Source organism: Drosophila miranda, assembly GCF_003369915.1.
Source record: "Drosophila miranda strain MSH22 chromosome Y unlocalized genomic scaffold, D.miranda_PacBio2.1 Contig_Y2_pilon, whole genome shotgun sequence".
Taxonomy (NCBI): domain Eukaryota; kingdom Metazoa; phylum Arthropoda; class Insecta; order Diptera; family Drosophilidae; genus Drosophila; species Drosophila miranda.
This window is the reverse complement of record NW_022881614.1, coordinates 910,992-930,592: the sequence shown is the minus strand read 5'-3', so window position 1 is coordinate 930,592 and position 19,601 is coordinate 910,992. Positions and strand designations below refer to the sequence as shown.

At 45.3% G+C, this 19,601-nt stretch overlaps 1 protein-coding gene and 1 long non-coding RNA gene across 3 annotated transcripts; both read right to left on the bottom strand.

Moving 5' to 3' along the window:
- Positions 1 to 911: 911 nt before the first annotated feature.
- On the bottom strand, positions 912 to 6,197 carry LOC117193280. Its single transcript, XM_033398023.1, has 2 exons — positions 1,013 to 6,197; positions 912 to 952 (listed from the first exon to the last, which is right to left on the bottom strand). The coding sequence occupies exon 1, from the start codon at positions 4,292 to 4,294 to the stop codon at positions 2,051 to 2,053; it is 2,244 nt and encodes a 747-aa protein (XP_033253914.1). The 5' UTR covers positions 4,295 to 6,197; the 3' UTR covers positions 912 to 952; positions 1,013 to 2,050.
- Positions 6,198 to 8,133: 1,936 nt separating this feature from the next.
- On the bottom strand, positions 8,134 to 10,518 carry LOC108159523. Of its 2 annotated transcripts, XR_004474351.1 has the most exons (4): positions 9,124 to 10,518; positions 8,845 to 9,055; positions 8,518 to 8,589; positions 8,134 to 8,448 (listed from the first exon to the last, which is right to left on the bottom strand). It is a non-coding gene; the product is annotated as an uncharacterized LOC108159523 (long non-coding RNA). The 2 variants fall into 2 exon arrangements; XR_004474350.1 differs by having other exon boundaries at positions 8,845 to 9,145.
- Positions 10,519 to 19,601: the final 9,083 nt, after the last annotated feature.

Sequence of the window (19,601 nt, the reverse complement as noted above, 5' to 3'; positions counted from 1 at the left end):
ATATACTGACGAATTCAAGTTCCATCATACATATTCCTCGTTTTTGATATTCCGTGGAATATTAGTAGCTATATAGAACATTTAGCCATGCCCACATAATGTTATCCGATTAGTGAATCTATTTTCTACTTGACTGGCTTATTCTAAATATTTGCTTTTATTGGATTTCTGTTGTTAAGGCTACGAAATAGGAAGCTCATTGGTCCGTAATCTTTGTTTTGTCCGTCCGACCCTCAGAAATCAGTCTCATTTGAAAAATATACTGACGAATTCAAGTTCCATCATACATATTCCTCGTTTTTTATATTCCGTTGAATAATTCTGTCTAACTAAAACCTTTAGTTCTACCCACATAATTTTAGGCCATTGACGAATAAATTTTCTACAAGATTGGTTAGTTTTTAGTCCATGCTTTTATTGTGTTTTGACTAGAACGAGGCTTAAACAAAATAGTTCAACAAAAAAACAGTCTCAATGTTGCTGGTATTTTAAGACATGATGCGTGTATATGCCCTTGTATACCCTATTTCGTTAATTTTATATGAAGATCCTGTTTTCCGAACTGTTTTTAAAACGTAATTAATCAAGAAATTTTCTCATATGTATATATATGTTTTAGACATATTCATACATATTATTATTATCTTGTATTTATATACATATATCCTTATATCTTGGTCTCTGTAGAAAGACGATGAGCTGCAAAATATCGTTGCAATAGGTTTAAAGCAGAGACAAAATTGTTTTTGCATTAATTGGAGCCTAGGATGACAAACATGAAAAAAAATCACAAACAATAAAAATCAAAAATAATCTTTATTCAATAAAAGTCAGAAATAATAATACTACATATAAAAAAATAATAATTGTTGAGTCCAGGAACGTGAGAGTTGCGGATAAAACACAATCGCTTATCTTCATAGGTACTTAGGCGTTGGTTGCGTTTTATTTCCTATTTGCAAAAGGAGGTTAATACATTTTATTCTTATATGTAGGTAATATATCTACGCACGCTTCGTCTTTTCTCCCCGCTCTTTCTTCGACTGCTCAAACTAATGTGACCTTCTTGTCTTTTCATAGTGTGGCCATTTTTCTTCTCTTTTTTCTTTATGTAGGGTATCTGTGCCCTTGCTTAAAACTAAGTATATATAAGCTAATTTTTCTCGACAACATCCCCACCACCGTGAATCAAGCACGCTCGTGATTCACAATATGTCTAGCTTTGCCAGCATACAGGTTGGGCGGTGTAGAACTCCAGCCGTCGTCTTTACAGTGGCTGAGCGAACCTGTCCGTCGCGTCCAGGCGTGACTGCTAGAATAACTCCCTTTTTCCATTGAGATCGATGAAGGTTCTTATCACAGATAAGAACAATGTCCATTTCAGCGAGTGGTGGCACTGGGTGATGCCACTTTGTCCGTCTGCATAAGTCTGGTAGGTACTCATTAAGCCACTTGTTCCAAAATGAGTGTGAGATCTGCTGAGCGATGCGCCATTCCTTTCGAGTTGGCTGGTACTTCTCCTCTTGTGGATGTGGTGTCTGGCTAGAATTGGGAGAACCTAAAAGAAAGTGATTAGGGGTTATCGGATCGTCTGTGGTGTTATCCAGAGCAATGTGTGTAAGCGGTCTGGAATTTACTATGTTTTCAGCGTTACACATTAGGCTATAGAGTATGTCTTCTTTCAGGTTTTTGTCATGCAGCGCGTGTCCTATGGCCCTCTTCACACTGCATACCAATCTTTCCCAGCACCCACCTGCATGGGGGCTTAGCGGGCAATTAAACAGCCATTCGATCTGCTTGGTTGACAGCTCGTTCGCTATTCTAATGTGATCGAGGTCCTGTAATTTTCTTTTCAATTCACGCTCAGCTCCCACCAAATTGGTACCATTGTCAGATCGGATTCTTACTGGTCTTCCGCGCCGCGCCATGAAGTTATGCAATACTCGAAGACACGTATCTGTTGTCAGGTCCCTGGCAATTTCCAAACGAATTGCTCTTATTGTAAGGCATGTAAATATGCATATCCAGCGTTTCTCGGTACTCCTTCCTCTTACAACCAGAAACGGTCCCATATAGTCGATTCCAACATATGAGAATGGGCGTACGTACGGAGAGAGTCAATTTCAGCTACATCAAGGTAGACTTTTCGTTTGATCTTACGATCACACATCCTGTAGACCCAAGCGACAAATCGCATCAGCCTTGTAAATGAAGAGAACCTTTCCAGCAACTCCCTGAATACGATATTGACAGATCCATCTGAAGACATCTCATTGATTGATAACGTAAACTTGCTTCTTAGTTCCAGTTCCGTGTCACCAACGTCTGAAGTTCCTAGATTCCATTGACTTGCGTCCTCTTGAAGGAATTGAGGGCCTCTCAACCAGGAGGTTTCTCGAGTTCCAGATCTGAGTTTGGTGCCAAAGTCTGCCGGGTTATCCTTAGTAGGCACCCAATGCCAATCTTCCAACCTTGTGGCTTCAAGTATCTCGTCAATTCTGTGTCCTACATATGGCTTATATTTTCTGTGATCTGATTTAATCCATGCTAAGACAGTCTTGGAGTCGGACCACATGTGGACACATTTGGGGTTGACGTCGTGACCCTCAAGAATACATTTCCTGAGACGAGTTCCTAGCACTGCCGCCTGCTCGAGCCTGGGTATGGTCGATAGTTTCATAGGGGCACACTTGGTCTTTCCCATTATAAATGCGGACTTCCATCCAGATTTCGTACGTATGCGCCAGTATCCAACTGCTGCATAAGCTGACTCACTCGCATCGCAAAATATGTGTAGTTCAATTGGTTCCCCAAAGAACTCTTCAGCGTAACATCGGGGTATCCTTATCTTGCATGCTTGGCTTAGGCTGCGCAACCAACATTTCCATTGCTTTATATCGTCGCCCTCAATTGGCTGGTCCCACTCTGTTCGCTTTTGCCATATTGACTGCAGAAGCAGTTTAGCGATCAGGGAATATTCGGCTAGAATTCCAAATGGGTCAAACACAGACATAACCACTCGCAATACTTCTAGCTTAGACGGTTTTCTTGATTCTGAAAAGATTGATGCGTCAATTTTGTTAAACGAAAGTGAGAACCCAAATTCGTCGCTGCGTGTACACCAGTACATTCCCAGGACCTTTTGATAATGCGAAGATTCATCCCTATCAAGAGTTATGGGTTCAGCTACTTGTTCGTTACCAAAAACCTTGTTGAAGAATTTCGAATTGGACACAAACTTTCTCAGTTCGAATCCTCCCTTTTTGTGAATGTCAACTATCTCCTTCACGACTCTCACAGCCGATTCTTCGGATGAAAAACAATGCACCAAATCGTCCACATAATGGTTTTTAATAATGGCATTCACCGCATCTGGATACGATTCCTTAAATTCAAGTGCGTTTCTATTTTTCACATATTGAGCAGAGGCCGGTGAACATTTGGCTCCAAAGGTCATGACCTGCATTTCATACTCCTTCATCTCGTCGCCTGGATTCTTCCTCCATAGTATGCGTTGGGCACATCGATCCTCCTTTCGTATTATGACTTGGTGGAACATTTCTGCTATGTCAGCACAGACTCCAATCGGTTTCTGTCTGAACCTCATAAGAATGTCCGTTAGGGATTGATACCCGTCGGGGCCAGTCATGAGCATGGAGTTTAACGACACTCCATCGACTTCTGCAGCCGCGTCGAAAACAATTCTCAACTTGCCGGGCTTGTTAGGATTTAAGACCCCAAAATGAGGCAGGAACCATTCTTTTTTCTTGTCCACTTCCAGTTCATTGCTTGTGATATGCCGAATGTATGACTTTTCTTCGTATGCTTCCATCAGGTCGCAGTATTTTTTGTAGTACTCTGGATCATGTATAAATTTTCTTTCCAAAGACAATTGTCTCTTTATTGCCATTTTCTTGCTGTCAGGCAAGACGACGTCATCCACTTTCCATAGTAATCCCGTTTCAAAACGGTCACCAATACGTTTTGTCGTGGTTGATAGCAATCGGTTCGATCTCTCAGTTTCTCGACCTTCTACGTGGCTCTTCACAATCCGCACATCCATTTCCGAATTCGTGATGTAGTCTCGCACCAACTGTTCAATGTGCTCGTCATTGTGTTTAACCAGATGTACGGCCTTTACATTACTCATGGGTCCTGATTCTCCGCGACATTTTCCATACGCAACCCATCCCAGATTGGTTAATGCAATGGCTGGCCCAACGTATCCCATAGATCTCATTTGCTTTGGAGCTATCAAATGTAGGTTATCTAGTCCGATTAGTATTTCAGGCATTTCTATAGCCTTTTACAGGAATACTCTTTATGTGTGGGTATTGCGAACTTAGCTCAGACATGTTTACGGATTGCTTCGGCAGCCGTAAATCCTTAATAGTCCTTACTCCGTTTAGTGCATAGACCTTGCCTCCACGTTCATCAGATATTCCAATATTAAATATGCTGACCAATTCCGTTGATGTCTTTTCTCCAAACCATTGCAATGTCAGACTTTCTTTGGGCCCATGTAATCCTAACTCGTCTGCCAGGCTTTCATTTATAAGGGTTACTGCAGAACCTTCATCCAAAAAGGCGTGGCACCTCACTATTTTATTTTTAGCATGAAGATTAACAGGCAATATCTTAAACAAAATCATTGAGCTAGCCTCATGCGTTGCTGTTCCTGTGAACTTTACTTCCTCGCCTGGTTGATTAACTGATTCTGCATGGAGCAAACGGTGAATGCGTTTGGCACATCCATCAAGTCCACATTGGTGATGTCGTCTACATTTTTGACTACGATGGCCGTACTTTAGGCAATTGAAGCATAATTTTCTTTCCCTTACATGCTGCCATTTTTTTTCAAGTTCTAACTGGGCAAATGAGTTACAGTTTTCCAAGTCGTGTTTCCCATTGCAGGCGGAGCACGCCTTCATGGTTACAAGTCCGATGTCGTTTGCATGGAATAGTCTCCATGTTTTCCTTCTTTGGCTTGAACGTCGCCTGATCGTCAACCAATCCTGCGTCTTGCACTTCTTCGGCCAATCTCTGAAGCCATAGACTTAAATGACTGATCGATTTTTCATCTCCTAGTTGCTTGGAATGGCGTGCCCCCTCCAGTCTCTGTTGCACTGGCAACTTTAAGATTAACTCCTCCATTAATGTTGGGTTTTTTAACTGCTGATGTGCGTTAGCTGCTTCTAAGAATGAAGCCAAGTTTTGTACCTTCATTTTGAACTCTACTTGAACCTTCGCGAATGCTCGGAAATTCTCTAACGCGACTAATCTGGCTTTTTACGAGTTTCTCCGGTCTACCAAAATTTTGTTTAAGGGTCTCTAAAATATTTGAAACGTTAGAACTGTGAATAAGCAAACATTCAACGGTCTCCCTAGCCTTGCCCTTTATTGCCTTTTGGAGGCGTAACAAATTTTGCCTGTCACTGTATCCGTACTCTGCAGTGGTCATAGTGAAAGCTTCGTTGAACATTGGCCACTCTTCGGGAGCACCATTAAACTCCGGTGGATCGTACAATTTTCTTTGCGTTTCCTGAGAAGGAACCGGTTGCCTTGGTGATGAGACTGCGTCTGATATCACTGAGGGCTCAGCCGTGGTTGATTGTGGTCCTGGCTCGCCAGTTGTCCTTCCACTAATACCAAGGGATCGCAGAAGTATATTAGTTTTTTCCATTTGAATTTGATTCATCCGCAGAACTTCCATTTGGAACTGCTGCATTTGCATTGCATTGGCCCGCTGACCTTCTTGCATTTGGCGCCACATCTCCATCATAACGTTAACAACGCCATGAGTGGGCTTCTTTTGATGTGCCGGGCCCGGCCCCCTCCATATTTGAGGCTTCACCTTGCGCGGATTCTCTTTCCACTTTTCCCATCTCAACGTTGTCCTCGTCCATTTTATCCGTTGCCCTTAATTTGCTCATTGCTCTGGTTATCATCACCCGCAGACTAACCTTTCCCCAAATCAACAATCAAATTGGCACTTACCAAACAAACCACAATCCAGAAATTTTCACTCGATTTCATCAGCCAACTGCGCACTCAAGCCTCTAGTTGCTGGCCCGCAAGAACTTCGTTGGTTAGAGCGAGATGGCAGTATGTGCACGATCTCGCATACATACATATAAATGTGAGCTTTTTTCAGCTGCCTGACGTGCGCACCCACGTTGGCCTCCGTGTTCTGCAATGTTTGAACATTGGCCACTCTTCGGGAGCACCATTAAACTCCGGTGGATCGTACAATTTTCTTTGCGTTTCCTGAGAAGGAACCGGTTGCCTTGGTGATGAGACTGCGTCTGATATCACTGAGGGCTCAGCCGTGGTTGATTGTGGTCCTGGCTCGCCAGTTGTCCTTCCACTAATACCAAGGGATCGCAGAAGTATATTAGTTTTTTCCATTTGAATTTGATTCATCCGCAGAACTTCCATTTGGAACTGCTGCATTTGCATTGCATTGGCCCGCTGACCTTCTTGCATTTGGCGCCACATCTCCATCATAACGTTAACAACGCCATGAGTGGGCTTCTTTTGATGTGCCGGGCCCGGCCCCCTCCATATTTGAGGCTTCACCTTGCGCGGATTCTCTTTCCACTTTTCCCATCTCAACGTTGTCCTCGTCCATTTCATCCGTTGCCCTTAATTTGCTCATTGCTCTGGTTATCATCACCCGCAGACTAACCTTTCCCCAAATCAACAATCAAATTGGCACTTACCAAACAAACCACAATCCAGAAATTTTCACTCGATTTCATCAGCCAACTGCGCACTCAAGCCTCTAGTTGCTGGCCCGCAAGAACTTCGTTGGTTAGAGCGAGATGGCAGTATGTGCACGATCTCGCATACATACATATAAATGTGAGCTTTTTTCAGCTGCCTGACGTGCGCACCCACGTTGGCCTCCGTGTTCTGCAATGTTTATTATCCACCCACGAGCGAGATGACCGTCTCCTTGTGGGTTCCGTCGCTTCTCCAATGTCCAGTATACTTCAGTGCTTGCACCACGAGTCTCTGCCCGTCTTCATACAAACTCCAAGAACTCTAGCGTCATTGGCTTCCAAGAAGCGAAATAAAAGATGTTGAGTCCAGGAACGTGAGAATTGCGGATAAAACACAATCGCTTATCTTCATAGGTACTTAGGCGTTGGTTGCGGGCAACGGTGTGGCCATTTTTCTTCTCTCTTTTTTCTTTATGTAGGGTATCTGTGCCCTTGCTTTAAACCAAGTATATATAAGCTAATTTTTCTCGACAACAATAATTATAATAAGAATTATACAATAAAAATCAAATAATAATTATAAATTAAATGTTTTGATCCAAAAATAACAATTATTCAATAAAAATCCAAAATAAGAAATATTCAATAAAAATCAAGAATTATTAATTAATTAATTATAATAATAATTATACAATAAAAATCAAAAATAATAATAATTCAATAAAAATCAAGAATAATAATTATACAATAAAAATCAAATATAATAATTATACAATACAAATCAGAAATAATCATTATTTAATCAAAATCAACCTATTCTTGATCTCTGTAAGAATACAATAAACTGCAAAATATTGTTGTTATATTTAAAACAGAGACGAAGTTGGTTTGGCGTTCTTTGGAGACTGGGATGACAAACAGTTTCTCAATTCAATAACACCCATTTCCCCCAGGGTATGCCCAGAAACATTTTACGTGAATTAGCAAATTCACCAATAAATACTCGTTTTTGATTTTCCCTCGAATATTAATAAATATATAGAACATTTAGCCACGCCAACATAGTTTTATCCAATTAATGAATCAATTTTCTACTTGACTGGCTTTTTTTGAATACTTGCTTTTATTGGATTTAGCCTAAAAACAAGTTTTAGCGAAAAAGGTCAAACAAAAAAACGAATGAGGATAGTCGTTCATATTGCTCAATTTAGAGATTCCGTTGATTAATTCTGTTAGTTCCGTTAGTTCTGCCCACATAACTTTAGGCCGTTTATGAATACATTTTCTACAAGATTGGCTAGGTTTTAGTCCTGGCTTTTATTGTATTTTGACTAAAACAATGTTTAAACAAAATAGTTCAACAAAAACAGTCGCAATGTTGCTGGTATTTAAAGACATGTTGCGTGTAAGCCGTAGTATAGGCCTTTGTATTTCCTATTTCGTTAATTTAATATGAAGGTACTGTTTCAGCAGACATCGTTGGCCAGCTCAACCTTTAACTCAGCTCCTCACTTTCCTCGCGGCTGGGTACGCAAGTAGGCGAGCTGTCTGGTGTCCTTGTAGAAGGCATTGTGGAAGGTGGTATCCTGACACACTCGTCCAGAGTCTTTTCGCTCCATCTTCATCCGCAGCTCGGTCGCGTTGCACCTCGAATGCAATGTCCAGCAGGTTCTCTATTGAATTTTTTAATTCTTTAAAAGGGAATGCTTGACGGCGTGCTTCACTGCGAGAATACATTTCAGTATGCAGTGATTTTTAGATATTTGGGCAGATATCGTGTCTTTCCACTCACCTTGTTGATGGGACACTGAAACTCTCCTAGCTGCAGCTTCACACGCTCATTGCCAGCGACTCGGGCCCGAAGCTAAAAGATGCAATGTTTTAGAACACAGCTGAATAGGAGAGAGAGCTTCCCCTGGGCTGGACACCGGCAGCGGCATATTCGGGCAGTCTGTCATAGCTGGGGCACGTCTTTATCGACATCTGCGTGATTGGCCAGGGCAGCGCCGGCTTTACCGAAACCAGCCATCGGCTGGCTTTAGGACGATGGTGTTGCTGGTAGCCAGTGTGGGTCCCAGTTTCCAGGCCAGTTTCAGCGATTTTCTCTTGTGCCACTTACTTGTTGATAAACAGTCCGTGTAGAGCATCTCTGGGGTGGTCTGGGGGCTGGGGCAGGGGGGAGTAGTGGGCCACAGCAAAGGGCGCCGCCGATCTTCAAAACGGCCGTCCACGGGAAAATCTCCCACACCACACAAATATAATATAAAGATTACTTTGTTTTATTCCTCAATTGAGTTGGCAGTGCTTCGATAAGTCGCGACAGCTGATCGCTGGTGGTGGCAGTTTCTCAATATCGATGCTGTTGTTGATTATAAAATTAATATCGATGTTTTCTCACCTCTAGCACTCGATACTGAAATATCACAGGGAAGCTCGTGAAATTTTTCCACAGTCCATCGCTAGCAGCTAAGTCAAGTAAATTTTGTTGCTTCTCGAAGTTTGCAACGAAAATCCATCGATTCGCAGATCATAAAAATGTTGCAGCGTTAGTCCCTCTCCCAGGCAACAATCATAGTGAGATGTGCTAAGAAAACAAGCAGCGGGAAACGAAGTAATAATACAAATCTATGCGCGTATTGCTCTTTATGTGGTTGTGTGCGTGATGTGAGTGAGAGTTCTGGTGTAGTGTGGTCAAATTTGTTATTTATTGTAGTTTTTTTCGGCTCCTTTTACACTAAACCTTTGCATTTATTCGCGATCATCCGTTTGCACAAAACACATTAAAAATTCCTGCGTGAAAGAGAAGCCCGCGTCTTCTGGGAACTCTTTTGGAACCTGCCTGTATTCTCCACTTCCCTTCCCTCTATGTATAAAAGAATTAACTAATATCAAATCACCGACAATCGAATCGAACGAGAATTTCACTCAGAAAGCAGCAACAACTTATATCTGAAACCCGCTTAAAGGTAAGTTTGTTTGTAAAATTTAACCCGTTCTTTGCATACATTCACACATTCTCATGTTCGTACGCATATTCATGTACATACACCAATATGCAGAGCAGCTGTATTTGTAAATTGGAGAGTTATTTATAAGCTTATCTCTATGGCCTAGCAGCAACGGTATAAGATATCATAAATTATGGAATGCAAGCCAGGGAACCAGAGAATGGGGTTCCTTATCTTATAGCCCTCTAACCAAATAGCACCCAGTCAATTATATGCGCCTACATTTGAATGCAAGTTGTAGTTGTCCGTTAGGATTCGCCGAGTGCAAAGGAACATGCAAAACATTTTAGATCTGGCCCCCACCCAACCAACGTTTCGTAAGGGTGCAACAAACTTTAGCTTCTTTGATTTTTCCTTTAGCACCGACTGCACTTTACTTGTTTGTTGGCTGTCTGTCGCTTTTGTTTTAATCACATTAAGCAAAACGCCTGGCACGCGACGCATGACGAAAGCGGTGGCGACGTCGTCTGCAACCAGAACCAGGCATACCCATGCATACCACACCCCAGCCCCAAGCAGCCCCATCACTGACCTACAAAGAGTACATTGCACGCCGTCTGCTCTGCCGCGAAACTATGTACATTTAGGGGTGGGTTTACACTTTTTTCCAGAGCTGCGAATCTTATTTGTCAGGGAAACGCTCAATTTGATGAGACCGAGAAGTACACCCAACAGTGATTCAAAAATTGGACTCCTTCCCGTTGAAATGTCGAATACTCTTTGCAGCTGAATAATGCTTTAATGTCTTTGGGCGTAGCAAACCGACTGACAGCTGCTGTCTTCTCTTTGCCGGGCCAGATTCTCCCGTCCTCAATGATATGGCCCAGAAAGCTAAAGCGTGGCTGCATGAAGCTACATTTCTTCCACTTGATCTTTAGGCCAAACTGCGCAGCTGTCTCCAGGACCAACTTCGTCTTCCTCATGCATACCTCGGGCGACGCGGCGTATACAATTATGTCGTCCATATAAAGCTGCATAATGTCAGAGTTGATTAATTATTGAAAAATATAGCTTACGAACCGAATGAACGCAGCTGGCGCTTTATTAAACTCGAATAATCCCTCCTTTGTAACAAAGGCCGTATACGACTTGCTTTTCTCTTCCATAGGCACATGGAAAAATCCGATTTCAAGGTCCATTATGGTAAACCACTTAGCCGACTGCAGCTTTTCCAAGACTTCCTCCATGATCGGGACTGGGAAGCAGTCCAGCAATTCCATGCTGTTTAACTTCCTGTAGTCTACGCAAACTCTAAGTGTACCATCTTTTTTCTTCACGACGACAACTCTGCTCGCTACATTTGAAGACGACTTGCGCACGATTGATAACCGACTCGGTGAGTGATGAAACGGCTTGATTACTCCGTCGGGAACTATCTTCAGTTGAATTGGAGACTGCTTTGCAACTTCTGTGGGCATTTGGTAACTGTTTCTTATCATCTGTTCAACGTCTTTTCGATATTGCGGTGGAGCTACAAAGGATGACTCTTCAGTTACATTATATATAAGAGCATGCTCATCTGTTGGCACAGGATCTGCGTCATGCTTCAAAAACGTGTATCCTTGCATATCAGCGACGAAACGGAACTTTTTAATGAAATCATGCCCCAAAAGTGCGTCGAAATCAATCTGGCTACTGGGGACTACTAAAAACTTCTGTGTGGTCTGCAACTTATCCACGGTAACTTCTGCATTAAAGTATCCAACAGGCTTTGTTGATATCTGACCCAGACCGCGCAACATAGTTGTGCACTTCAAAAGTTTAACGTTTTTCATGGTCTTCAACATACTCTTTTTGTTTATGGTTACATCTGACCCTGTATCCACAAGACAGTCAACTACAATGCCGTTTATTTGAATTTTTTTCATGCGACTGCGATCCAAAATGACGCGAACTTTATCAACTTTATCAGCTTCATAAGGACAGTTACGCGAAATGTGACCATTCTGATTGCACTTAAAACACTTCGTTTCGGCTTTGCAGTCTTTGCGTTCGTGTTCTCCTGATCCACAGTTCTAGCAATATTCTTTTTTACCGCTTTGCCCACTTTGCTGCTTGAAACTCGTTTTATGCTGTTCGTTATTGCCCTTCTTCTCCGATATGTTCAAACGATCATAGATATAGAACTCTTCTTTCAAGGCCCTGAAGGTCTTACAGCGATACATGGCATACTTATACTCTTTTCTTATGTCCAGACCGTTCACAATATGGCTTATAACAGCCGCGTCTTCAACATGTCCGACTGCTGCTATTTTTCTCATCTGCAGCAAGTACTCGTGCATCGACTCACTACTCTTCCTCTTTCTTTCTTGCGGCAGCTTATGAATGTCTGCACTGTTATAGCTTCATGTGAATTCATCCAATAATACGTTCTTGAGTTTCTCATAGGTGCACACGCATTCAGCTTCAAGGAAAAGCTTAGCTGCACCGGTCATTTTTCCTCTGGCCTGCACATACTTTTGCTTTTCAGTAAGCTCATATGCGTCGGCATTTTTTTCGAATATCTCAAACCATTTTTCTATGGGAACCGATTTTCCATCACAATCGCTCACAACTTTTGTAAAATTATCTGGAGCGATCTTCATTTCTCGTTGCTCATCGCAAAGCACTTTAAAACTTAGCAACTTTATCATTTGATCAATCTTATCATCAGTATTGTTTTCCGCATTTTCTAAATCTTCCATCTCGTTTGCACTAGGGCGCGACGTTCCTGGTACAGCTTCTTCCTTCTCTCTCTTTCCAGTGCAGCGGCGGCGGTGTTTGCATCATTTTGCGGCTCTTTTCGACTTCTGTCTGTGTACCCGACGAGTGCTTGTCTTTTCTGTTTATAAGTGTGTATCACACACAACGTGTCTGTGCGTGTTTTTTCTGCTTATGTATGTACTGCGCACGGACAAGGCGACGCTGCGGCGCGACAATGAATTTCAACATTTTACAACCGAATTAAACGACCGATCTTTTATTAAACTCCGTGTCTACTGTTATGCTCACAGAATTTGGATTGTTCAACTTAATGTTTATAGCCACCAACAACAACTTTACAACTTTATGTAGCTACAAACAACAACTTTAACAACTTTTCAACAATCCTCTTCTGGCATCAGCTTCTGCTTTCTTCTGTTTTTCTTTTTCACACACTCCGAGCTCTGTATTCGACGCGGACGAGCCCCCAAATGTAAGATTAATAATAATGTATCGTTTATTAATAGTGTTTTTCGAAAAAGAGTACAAAGTGTATAATTTAAGATGTGCAATTAATGAGTCTGTTCTTCCGACTTTTTGTTCACCTTTCTGCTTCTACTTCCAACAACCGACTCTCATATCGATAACCCCTTATCGGTTAGGTCTTTTAAACATCGGTTAAGTCTGGTTATATCGGTTAGATCTTATCGATGGTATCTTAAGTTCAAATGTTAATTTAGATGGGATAGTGTTAACTGCTTGATACACTGTCCTTTACATACATACTTCGAAATAGGTATCTGGTAATCAGAAAGAATCCATGAAACAGACATTCACCCGAATTCGGAATCACTTGCAGATTTATTTCCGTTTGATCCCCATTGTTTTCCACTCTTTTCGAATACTTTACTCACCAAAATGTTTCTACCTCAAACTCTGCCTTGTATACTGTTCATCTACGCATCTCTCTCACAAATGGTAAACAAAATCTCTAAAAATATTTGGCATAAGAAATGGTGTGTGGAGCGTGTTGTCTCTGCGTTTTCGGCTCTGGAAGAGCTTTGCACTGCGATCACATAAGAGTATTATAATCATGTGACGTAGCTCTTGGAATTTCAATGAAATGCTGACCAGTCCCACACCCCGTCCATCCCCCTCCACCTGTGCCATGAGCCATGATGATCAAGAGCCACAAAACTTGCTGCACGACTTGCAATTGAAATGTAAATGTTAATTGTTAGTCCAACGGTTTTGGCTGTGTAATTGGAACGTGAGGCAGCCAAAGCTAAATCGGCAGAAGAAACAAATGAAATTGAAAGCGAAAGTCTGTGCATACTCGTACATACATACATATGTACCTATATAAATCCGAATGAATAAATGTACATATATGGTGTGGATTATATTCACCAAGAATCGCTCAGAACAGAGACCACACCGCATGAATCACTGTGAAATTAACATTTCCATCTCAGACTCTGATTCAGAGAGCTGTTTGCTTGACCAAATGAAGTGAAAGGAAACTTTAGATTAGATATGGACCATAGAATAAATATATGTACATATATGTACATTTGTATGTAAGATGAATCACAATAAAATGCAGAATGAAAGATACATATAGGACAGACATAGTACAGGGTCTTAATTTTCTGTGGTTCCCCCGAAACTAGAAATTCTCTCTTTAGCATTTAGTGGTTCAACGTAGCATATCTAATTTTGAAATCATTCATAAAAACCGAAATGTAAACACCAAAGAAACTTTTGCGGAAATTGCCGAGTAAACAAAATGATATGCCAAAAGAAGGAAAAGCTAAAGAAGAGAAGAAAACACAATGAAAAACCTCAAAAAATTGCCATCGTTAAGAGAACCTGGGAGTTGACTAAACTGTCTCTTAAGCGTTGTTGCCACACATTTGATTATGCTTTTTCGCCATGCTCTGCTTTGGTTTTGCTTTGGTTTGGTTTGTCTTGGTTTGGATCGTATCGGATTGGGTGGACACCTTGTTGCTGATATGGGGGGGAAAGGGGGAACTTACGCAACGTTTGCGGTGTCTGGATATTGTCTTACAGCGTAGTATTTCCAATAGGCGTGTTAAGCATTTAACACACAATATTTGACTTACATAATGGATATACATTTTGGACAGTCCCGTCCAATGGCAATTTGTCGGCTTTTGTGTGTGCGTGTGCCGCGAATGGAATGCCGGGAAGAACGGTATGGTGATGATTCCCGCGATTTAATTCAATTTGATTCGATGTCCATCCCTCCCGCTTGAGATCGGGGGAACATAACAGACACACACGCCCTTGTTTTTACGGACATTTGGGCAATTAACTTGATGACAGTTTATTGGGGCAATCCAGAGCATGCTCGGATGGGGATGGGAATTAGAATGGGGATGAAGACCCGGAAGGCACACCAGGAGCTAGACCGGACCTCAAATTATTACATTTTGTATGGCAACGTTTAGGAGTGGAGTGACTCATGCTCGAACATACTATCAGCAGAGAAATACCTCAAGACAAATCGAATCAATCGTTTTGCTGTCATTGAACATTTCCTATCGAATATTATTGGAACACACATATGTACATATGTATTGTGAGGAAAGGTATTCCCACACGTAGGGGGCAGTGCAGGGTTAAGCGCTAACGGCCGTTATCCGGGGATATCCGGAGGCGGCGAATTCCCGAGGAGAGCTCTCCCGGGGACCCAAGATGAGAGGGGAGGACCCCTGGAGAGATAGCCGCGGGATGACGGGATCGGGCCGGCAGTGGCCCAGCGCATGACCAAATATGGTCATGAGATCACGCCACCAGCCAGGTCCCGTTGGAAAGCGACAAGGGAATGAAGGAACGCCGATGGAAAAATACGGGCACCGCATGGCGGAAAGTGCCGTTAGCGCCAGGCGGCATCGGCGGCGCTGACGCAGAAGCGAGCCTATAAGAGGAGGGCCGCGACCAGGAACAAGGGACAGTCAGCAAACGGAGCTAGCAAGAGTGAAGTGCACAGTGAGCGACAAGAGGGAGACCAAGCGAAGGGAAAAGAGCGTTAGAAAGCGAACACGTTGTGTGAGGGTCGAGAGGCGGACTCGAGCGTGCAGCCAAGAGCCAAAGACCCCAATCCCTTGAACCAACGGTGCCACGCTTGACGCGCATCCCACCAGGAGTGAGGCATCCTCGGGCCGCAAAGCCAAGGGAGTCGAGTGAGAGCGAACGCGTCAGGCGCCTGACTGAGAGGCGGATTTGGGCCACGTGCCAAGAATCGCTAGCCCCAGTCAGTAGAGCCGGCGGTGCCACGCTCGGCGACGCCGTGGGGGGGCCCAGGGAGCGACACACTCATCGAACCACAGAGGAGAACCACGCGGAGAACCCGCACCGGAGTCGGAATAGCGTAAGATAGACTTAAGATACCAATAAAGCATATTAGCATACCAGTACAAGACCCAACCCGTGCCTTCTTACTTGTCGTCGGGGCAACATACAAATATTGTTGCAGCGAGCCTACCGACCGCTGAGCCAGCCCAGCTGCATCAGACGGGAAAAGAACGGATCGTTACAACTGGCGCCCAACGTGGGGCCTCTCGACAAGCAAAAGACAAAGTGCATTTGGGAAGGGCGGTATTGGGCGTATTGTGCGGTATTGGGGCGTGCGGTCTTCGATTGGAAGGCACGCTGACCGAGATGCGCCGAATCTTCAAGGAGTGGATAGAGAAACACGGAGAGGAACCGGAGTATGCGGACGCGCTCGAGGCCTGGGAGATGAAGGCGGGAGGAGCCGTGACCGCGGCCCAAATGGAGGACGGGGCGGATCCATACGAGCGCCTGACGCTGCCGGCGAGTGCGGAGCAAGTAACGCTGTGGAGACGGCCGTCCGAGACCCCAGAAGAGCTCATCGCGAGCCTGGCGGTCCCGGTGAAAAGCCGGTCGCCTAGCCGACCGCGGGCAGAGAGTGGGGAGAGGCCAACCAGGCCAGCACAGCCGGAGCAAGGGGGCGCGAGAAACCCACAGGGATTGGAAGAAGGGAGAGCAGGGGAGGATCGTCGACGGGGAATCGATAAACAAACCACGAGACCGCCCAGTTCGAGTTTTGCCCACGTCGCCAAGCAGGTCAGGGAGGGGTCGTTTCGGTTCGACGGAACGGCGAAACCACTCGAGTTCCTGGAACAGATCGAGTGGTCAGCCGACATGTACGGGTTGGAGTTGAATCTAATTCCGCGAGCCATGCCTGAGCTGCTAAAGGGTCGGGCGCTCATGTGGTTTGTAGCCAACAACAGGCAGTGGCAGACAAGATCGTTACAATCCCGCTTCTCGTGTTGCCCGGAGTAATAGATGAGCTGGTCCTGGGATGGGATTTCCTCACCGCGGTCGGAGCAGAGGTGACCTGTGCGGGACACAGGATTGTGATCCCGGCGAGAGGCCACCGCCAGGGGCGGTTGGAGGAGAGGCTGTCAGTGGCGGTGGTAGCGAACACGGGAAGGTCTGTCGAGCCCGCATCCGACGGAACGCGAGCGGAGGAGGGATCGGTTGAAAACTTCCTGGCAAAGGAGTTGGAAGAGTTCCGAGAACTGAAGGGAGTGTCGAACATAGCTACACACACGATCTCTATGAGTGATGCACAGCCGGTCAAACAGCGCTACTATCCCAAAAATCCCAAGATGCAAGCCGAAATCAACCAACAGGTTGACGAACTGCTGGAAAGAGGGTGTATTGAGCCATCGAAGAGCCCGTACAGTTCACCCATCGTGATGGTCAAAAAGAAGACGGGAAAGTGGAGATTATGCGTGGACTTCAGACAGATAAACGCGAAGTCCATCAAGGATGCGTACCCCATGCCAAGAATAGACTATATTTTGGCCCAGCTCAGGGAGGCACGGTTCATCAGTGGCTTGGACTTAAAGGACGGATATTGGCAGATACCACTGGAGGAAGGCAGTAGAAAGTTCACCGCGTTCACGGTGCCCGGCAAAGGGCTGTTCCAGTGGAAGGTGATGCCATTCGGACTCCACTCAGCCTCGGCTACGTTTCAGAGGGCATTGGACCAGGTGATAGGCCCCGAGATGATGCCACACGCGTTCGCGTACCAAGACGACATCATTGTCATCGGCCGTACCGAGGAGGAGCACAAGCGCAACCTCGAAGAAGTTTTTCGACGGTTGAAGAACGCAAACTTGCGCTTAAATGTGGACAAGTGTCAATTTTTTAGGAAGGAGCTACGATACCTGGGGCATTTGGTAACGGGAGACGGAATCTGCACCGATCCCGAGAAAGTGGCGGCCATTAAGGAGTTGCAGCCGCCAGCGAGTGTCAAAGAGCTACGACAATACTTGGGCGTGGCCTCCTGGTACCGGCGTTTCGTAAAGGGATTCGCCACGTTGGTGCAGCCCCTCAGCACTTTGCTGAAGAAGAAGGCCAAGTGGGAATGGTCAACGGAACAGCAACAAGCGTTCGAGGACGTAAAAAGTCGGCTGACAGCAGATCCGGTGTTGGCATGCCCCGATTTCTCAAAGAAATTCGTGCTCCAGACGGACGCCAGCGACTACGGACTGGGGGCGATCCTGACGCAAGAGACGGAGAAGGGCGAGAGGGTCATCTCATACGCCAGTAGGACTCTGAATAGCGCAGAGAAGAACTATTCGGCGACTGAAAAGGAGTGTCTGGCCATTGTATGGGCTATAAGAAAGCTAAAGCCCTATCTGGAGGGATACCATTTCAAGGTGGTCACGGACCACATGGCGTTGAAATGGTTGAACAGCATCGAGAGCCCAACAGGGAGGATCGCCAGGTGGGCGCTGGAGCTACAACAATACGACTTCGAAGTGGCATATAGGAAAGGGCCGCTGAACGTAGTGGCGGACGCACTGTCCCGACAGCCATTGGCGGAGCGATGCCTGAGAACCACCGAGGCGGAAGCAGAAAAGGGACACGAACCGGAGGCAGAGTGCGGATGGACTAAAAAGGTCAAAGAGAGGATGAGGACGGAACCGAGGAAATATCCGGATTACGTCGAGGAAGCAGGCCGGATATACCGGCACATCCCGCACCGGGCTGGAGAAGAGGAGATAGCATCATGGAAGTTATTCGTACCGAAGGATCTAAGAGAGAGAGTTATAAGAGAGAATCACGACTCGCCGGAGGCGGGGCACGCGGGCGGCAGAAGGACGATGGCCCGAGTAGCCGCCCGATACTACTGGCCGGGGATGCACCGAGATGTGAGGACATACGTGAGAAAGTGTGAAAGCTGCATACGCTACAAACCAAGTCAACTGCAGGCGGCCGGGAAGATGCTGACACAAGTGCCAGAGGAGCCGTGGGCAACGGTGTGTGCCGACTTCGTGGGTCCTCTGCCCAGGTCAAAGCATGGGAATGCCATGTTATTGGTGATGGTGGATCGGTTCTCAAAATGGACCGAGTTGGTCCCCTTGAGAAAGGCCACGGCAGAAGCACTAACGAAAGCGTTCCGAAAGCGCATCGTGTCCCGGTTTGGCGTGCCGAAGGTGGTGATCACGGATAATGGCGTCCAGTTCACCAGTAGAGCTTTTAAGAGGTTTTTGGAGCAGATGGGGGTACGGCATCAGTTCACGGCCCCGTACACGCCGCAGGAGAACCCGACGGAGCGAACTAACCGGACAGTGAAAACTATGATAGCTCAGTTCACCGGGAACCAGAACTATGAATCCCATTTCACTGGGATGAGAAATGGCCAGAGATAATGTTGGCCGTAAATTCAGGGGTGTCCGAATCCACCGGGTACTCGCCGGCGTGCGTGGTCCAAGGGAGAGAGCCGGGGCTACCAAAGGCTCTATACGATGACGAAGCGCTTGGCACAGGACAGGGCACGCCCACTCCGGACGAGAACGCGGCCAAGTTGAGAGAGGTGTTTCAACTGGTGAGGCGGAATCTCGAAAGAGCGGCGCAGGACCAGGCGAGGTATTATAACCTGAGGAGGAGAGCGTGGAAACCCACGATTGGAGACAAGGTATGGGCCAAGCAACACCATCTATCCAACGCGGCCGAAGGGTTTGCGGCAAAACTGGCCCCGAAATATGACGGGCCCTACACCATAATGGATTTCGTGTCCCCGGTCATTTGTAAATTAAAGAAGGACAGCGAGAAACGGACGCGGACCGCCCATATAGGGGACCTGAAGCCACAACCCGGGGAAGGAACCCCTAAAACAGGC